Source organism: Gopherus evgoodei, chromosome 7 (assembly GCF_007399415.2).
Source record: "Gopherus evgoodei ecotype Sinaloan lineage chromosome 7, rGopEvg1_v1.p, whole genome shotgun sequence".
Lineage (NCBI taxonomy): Eukaryota > Metazoa > Chordata > Testudines > Testudinidae > Gopherus > Gopherus evgoodei.
In genome coordinates, this window is record NC_044328.1 from 60,962,431 (window position 1) to 60,968,430 (window position 6,000).

Sequence of the window (6,000 nt, forward strand, 5' to 3'; positions counted from 1 at the left end):
GAGCCCAAACCTCTCCTGCACCACACCCCCAACTCCCTGCCCTAAGCCCTCTGCCTGCACTGTGCACCCCTCGTGCCTGACCTGAGTCCCCTTGTACACCCCCCACCCTTCCTGCACCCCAACTCCCTGCCTTGAGCCCCCTGCTGCACCCTGCACCCCTGTGTACCCCAAACCCCTGCCCTGAGCCTCTCACAGTCCACATCCCTCCTGCACACCAACCCTCTGCCCTCAGCCCCCTCATACACCCCGCACCCTTCCTCTCCCCCAATCCCTTTCCCTGAACTCCTTTTTGCATACCGCACCCCCTCCCACACCCCAACCCCCTGCCCCAGCCCTGCATACAATTTCCCCACCCAGATGTCACCCTCGGCCCAAAAAGTTTGCCCACCCGTGCTTTAGCACAACACTTCATACTTTCATTCTCAGGGCTAAATTCATTACTGCATAACAAGACTGATGGAGATATACCAGATAGGCAAAATGTAGACTGACGCATTGTGTATACTCTGCATAAGATTATTAATTGCATTTAAAGTTCACATAGGAACTGCTGTCTTTGAACGGGCCAATGGCTAATGCTGGATCCTTCAGAGAAAAGCAAGAATAAACCTCTAATGATATACATTTAATACCAGTGTCATGGGGGAAATTTCTGACCACTTGAGGATCACAAACCCCTGTAACTGTTATCCTATCTGGTGTAATTGTAGAGTCTGTTTTAATTCATACATGTCTAATCCCTTTATTTAAACCATGCAAATCTATTTACCTCATGAAGACCTTGAAACAATTAATCCCATGGGTTTATTACATGCTGTTTGTTCACTTGCATTTGAATTTCATTAAGTTCCCCTTTCTATTTCCATTATGAGCCAGGGCCTGGCTGCCCTTCTCTCTCTGTGCTCTTATTATTTCATAGCATATCAGCTTGTTCTCCCTTCCAAACAAGGTAATTTTAGGCTTAAAAATACAACTCTAAGAACAGGGCAGGTCATTCCAGTCCATGGTACAATCTGTGAGGAGGAAAGTGAATGTCCATGAGGACTCCCATGTGGAGATTCCCTCACGCCATCCCATGGGAATGACCTTGAAGCATGCTTCCAGACAGGAAGAATCTCCCTGGATCTGCAAGAGACATTTTGTCTCCACATTGGCTCTGCACTTTAATTCTCCTGTCAACTCCGTCTTCTTGGGGGTACAGCTCCATTGGAGAGAAGTTGAATTATCTCTCTTAAGTATATTTCATTTTTCTGGACCAGCTTTGCCTTTCCCCTGCATGTGCAGTCTACAACCCTCCTGCAAACACAAACTTAGGGACCCATTGAGAAGCCTCCACAGATAGGGGGTGAGAGGGAAGACCTCTCTTTCCACACAGGAAGGGAAAGATCCACAAACAGAGGGCTGTGAATCTCAAAAGAGATGATCAAAGTCAGAATATGAACTCTGTACCATATCTTTGAGACATAGCACAGTGAGCTTAGATCTATTACAGTACATGCATCTGCGACTGCAAATTACCACTTGTAGACAGGCAATGATGGACAGTGGTGCACTGTCCCTGGTATTACTTCCATTGCTTGTGCAGCCTCGCCTTATTTTTCTAACTCCTAAGGTTTCTTTTTTTTTTTGGTGTTTTGTTTTGTTAATTATTTATTTACTGGGGCGGAGATTATAATCAGAAAAATGCTGAATGTGGCTTAGCAAAAGGCTTCAATTGAAAGTTAGTTTGGGAAGCAGGCCTTGCTGTTTAAATATAGAATCATTTCAACTTGATTCCATGCAGTGCAGGCAACAGCATAGTCGCTGCAGCCAAACACCTTCTCAGTAGAGGTGGTCAGAATTTCTTTCCCCCTCTCGCCACACACGCAAAGAAAACTTCATGTGAAACACTAGATTTTTTTCCATGTTTGTCAATTACAAAAGTGGGTTTTCATTGAAAAAACACCCAAAACCCAATTTTTTTCAGTTTAAAACAGTTTCAGTTTTTCAATAAAAACTTGAAAAAATTCAGTGAAAAAATGGATATTTTTTCCATGAAAGCATTCATAAACTGGAAAAGCCATTTTCACAATGGACATTTTTTGACAGTTGTTTTTTTGTTTTGTTTTACCATCACTACTTCTCAGTTTCTTACTTTTCCAGTGACCAGAACTTGTGACCAAAGAAACATAAGTGAGATTCCCTAATGGGCATCTAAGATGTGTGTCACAGAGCTTGCAGCCCAGGAGAAGGTGCTGTGATGTCTTTAAGCCACCTTTGTGCCCTCCAGATCTTGGGGTGCTGAAGAGCCTCTTGACATAACTTAGGCCTGATCTACACCTAAAACCTAGGTTGACCTAGCAACATCACTCAAGGCTGTAAAAAATATCTTTGAGACATGTGCAATGTAGTTAGGTAGAGCTAACCGCACTGTAGATGCACCTAGATCGATGGAAGAATTCTTCCACTGACCTATCTACCATCTCTCAAGTGGGTAGATTTACTTCAATGACAGAAAAACTCCTTCCATTTCTGTACTGTCTATATTACAGCAGTATAGCTGCATCGCTGTAGCACTTGTACTGTAGACATAGCCTTCGATAGCCCGGTGGGCCTGTCTATGTTACAGCAGCTAGCTCTGAGTCTCTGCAGCCTGCCCTCAATCCATCCCTCCTGCCACCAACACTTCCCAGAACCTTAGGAGGCAGCCTTATAGCTGTCCTGCACCATGCCTGAGCTAGAGGAATTCTGCTACAGCTGGACATGGGGCTTTTAGGGCCTCTTTACAGAACTCTGGGCCTTTCACATGGTGTAAGAAGAGTGGAGCAGAAATGCTGCTCTCATCCTATCACTCTCCACATTGTTTTTTTATCATGAAATATTTGTTTTATCATTACTAATGATAAAGGAATAATAGGAATGGGGCAGATTAATTTTTACAGCAAATATCTTAGATACACACCAAAGCCAAACCCTTCAGTGCATTTAAATATTGAAGCAACACTTTTTTTTTTTTTAAATTCCACCTCTCTATACACAGTGTAGTTTCTGGAGCTATAGCCCTCTAACCTCATCAAAAAAGCAGCCCTAACCCGGCTTGTGCCTTCCAGCTGGCCCCAAGCAACCTGGTTTCCTGTGTTCATAACCCTTCTTTCCCCAGCCTGTATGTTGTAACGTGCTGGTAACAATAACATTTCTGAAATCTAAGTGGCTCCCAGGCCAAAAAAGCTGAGCTCAGTCATCACAGGGGGAATGCAAACCATGGAGAGGTATTGTTTCTGACAGCAGTCCAAGAAACTCTTGGCACGCCGAGGCATTCCCAACGTCCTTTGCACTATTTCCAGGAAAAACGATTCCCGAGGCCTTGTGTTTAAAAAAAAAAAATTTTGAGAAAAAAAACCTGGCTTATATCAGTAAACATGATAACTGCTGTATTTTTCTCTTTAATCAGAGCACAGCTAGTATGTAGAAGCAATCAGAGCTGTGCCGAATGGCTGCTCTGTTTTAAGTGTAGCATTTCAAAGCTTCCAGAAGCTGTCCTCTTGGGGTACAAATTATCTCTTGTGGTGCCTGAACCTCAACTTAGACTGTATTGCAGATGGGGGGGCGGGGTCAAACTTCAGGGAAAACTTATTATCCAACACATCTCCTTGGGTGACATATGAAGGAAATATTTGCAGGGGGAGGCAGGGATGACAGGTTTTCTCAATTGAAAACCCACCTTACATTGCTTATTCATCTTGGTTTTATATCTGTTACTAGACTGGCAGAATCACTGTGCGGCCTAGTGGAATGAGCACAGGGCTGGAATCCCAGTTCTAATGCTCTGTTTTTAAGGAACTCGTTAATAGCCTGTTCGAAAGCCCACTGAAGTCAGTAGCAGTCTTTCACAGGCTTTGAATGCTGAGAACACTGTACTTGATCCATCTGAGTAAACTTAATCACAAACTTCAGTAATCAGGTGCTAGTCCCTTGAAGTAAACGGAACTATGCATGTTTACACCAGTTCAGAATCTGGCCCCAAGTGGACAAAGCATTGGGCCATGTACTGTAGAGAAAGGGACGAACAAACTATTGGCAATCTCCACAGAATGAATTCCATTTGCTATTATTATTAGCTGTGAAAAGCAATAAGTGAAAATGTTCATCTCGGCGGTCAGGAACAAGAATGAACACAGCAAGAAGTTGAGGGCTAAGTAGAATATAGTAGATTTTGGCTTATTTTATTCTTTTAGAATTCAATAAAAATGTACCCCTTCAACTCTGGGTTGTTACTACTTGCACAAAAAGTTTCAAACGGCCTTTTTGTTTTGATGCTCAGTGTTTTGAGAGGGTTACCCTGGAATGAAGAGCAGACATTTAAATTCATAAACTCTTACTTTAAGCCAGAAGGGACCATTGTGATCATCTCGTCAATTGTTGTTAATTTAGAAATCTTGATAATTTAGAACATCAAATGCTCTTAACATTTTATTGCTTCAGGCAAGATTGGAGCGAGGGTTTGGGAATGGGGCAGGGAAGTGAACAGGGTTAAATGTCTACTGTAAATTTCTCTGCTTCCCTCCTCAAGAACAATATTTTGAGACACTCAGCAAGAAGCTACTATTCCTAAAACAGTGGAAAATCTTTGGCTTGTTTTCAGATTTCACCCCATTCGCTGTCATTATCCACAGTACCGTGGAACACTCACTGCCACTTTTATTGCAAATCATCGTGCAACCAGACTGCCTTTCTTAGAAAGCCAGAGAAGTTGTATATTTTCATGGTTCCATTAGAAAGTGCACACTGTATTGTTTCATCTTTATGTCTCTGGCACCTTTGTACCCATCAGATCTTTCAAACAGGCAGCCTTGCTTTGATATACAGTGTGGGTGTTTTATTTTTTAAATGAATGTGAGAGCTTTTAGATATTAGGGAAATGTAAAGTACAAGATCTAGTAAATCTGAGGAATTTTTACTCCTTGTTTTACTGATTCCCTCCTCTGTCCCCCCAGCATATCTTACTTAACTCTTATTACAAATACTTAACCATGTTACTATTTGAGCAGTTTTCTTCCCCTACTTTGCAGCTGCTGTGTTTGGGAAATTCCAGCTCTCCAAATATGGAGGTGTGTGTCAGGCAAACCTCCGTCACTTGTTTCATAACCGTACATTGGCAAGATGGCTTGTTGGTATTAGCACTGAATCCTAATGGTGTTAACCCCCCTGGCGTGCCTGGGGCAATGGGATGCCTATGCTTTAAGTGCTAATGCCTTTAGGACATAATCACTGGGGCCAAGTGAATAAATGGAGTTGTTTTATAGCATGAGGTTATAAATTAAGTCTTTTTTTAGCAATATAGCTAGAATAAGGATTTACAAGACTTTGAGTGAAAGGGAATAACATTCATGTTGTCAAGACAGTTCCCACCATTGCAGAGCCAGGTAGCTGGCAACATGTTTTGGCTTTTCAGGAAAGAAATATAACACCATTAGCTGCACTGGGAGAAAGCCTAGCAAAATAACCTTAAAAGTTGGGTTTGTAGGCCTAGTCAAGATCGATTGTCAGTGACATTTACTGGAGCATATTCTATTCCCTTTCTTCTCTGTAGAGACCCCTGGAAAAGCCAGATGGCCTGGATGTTTCAGATCAGAGCAAGGAGCATCCTCAGCATCTGTGTGAGAAGTGCAAAGTTTTGGGCTACTACTGCCGTCGTGTGCAATAAACCTTCAAAGGTGGCCTCTTCTGTCTCCATCATCCTGCGAGATTCTTTGGCTGCACACGATCAAGAGCGACACAGAATCCAAGACAAAAAAAAACTAAAAAAAGATTGCCAATTTTGCCTATCTTTAAACTAATAATATGCCTTACCATTAATAGAATGTAACACTTTTCCTGTGTATGTGTATACATGCAAGATATATTTATAGGACTATGGTGTGTTTTATATATCGATCTATCTATATATCTATCAAACAGTGTTACTGATAGTGTTCACAGTGGAACCACTGCTGTGGTTTCTGTTGATTGTTTACACGGTTC

General features: G+C 42.2%; 1 protein-coding gene across 1 annotated transcript in view; it reads left to right on the forward strand.

Moving 5' to 3' along the window:
- The window catches only part of ZCCHC24 (zinc finger CCHC-type containing 24), a 175,218-nt gene extending 169,441 nt beyond the window's left edge, over positions 1-5,777 (forward strand). Inside the window, exon 4 of the mRNA XM_030570758.1 lies at positions 5,570-5,777. Within this exon, the coding sequence (XP_030426618.1) occupies positions 5,570-5,683 (114 nt within the window). The 3' untranslated portion in view covers positions 5,684-5,777. The remainder of the gene's footprint in view (positions 1-5,569) is intronic.
- Positions 5,778-6,000: the final 223 nt, after the last annotated feature.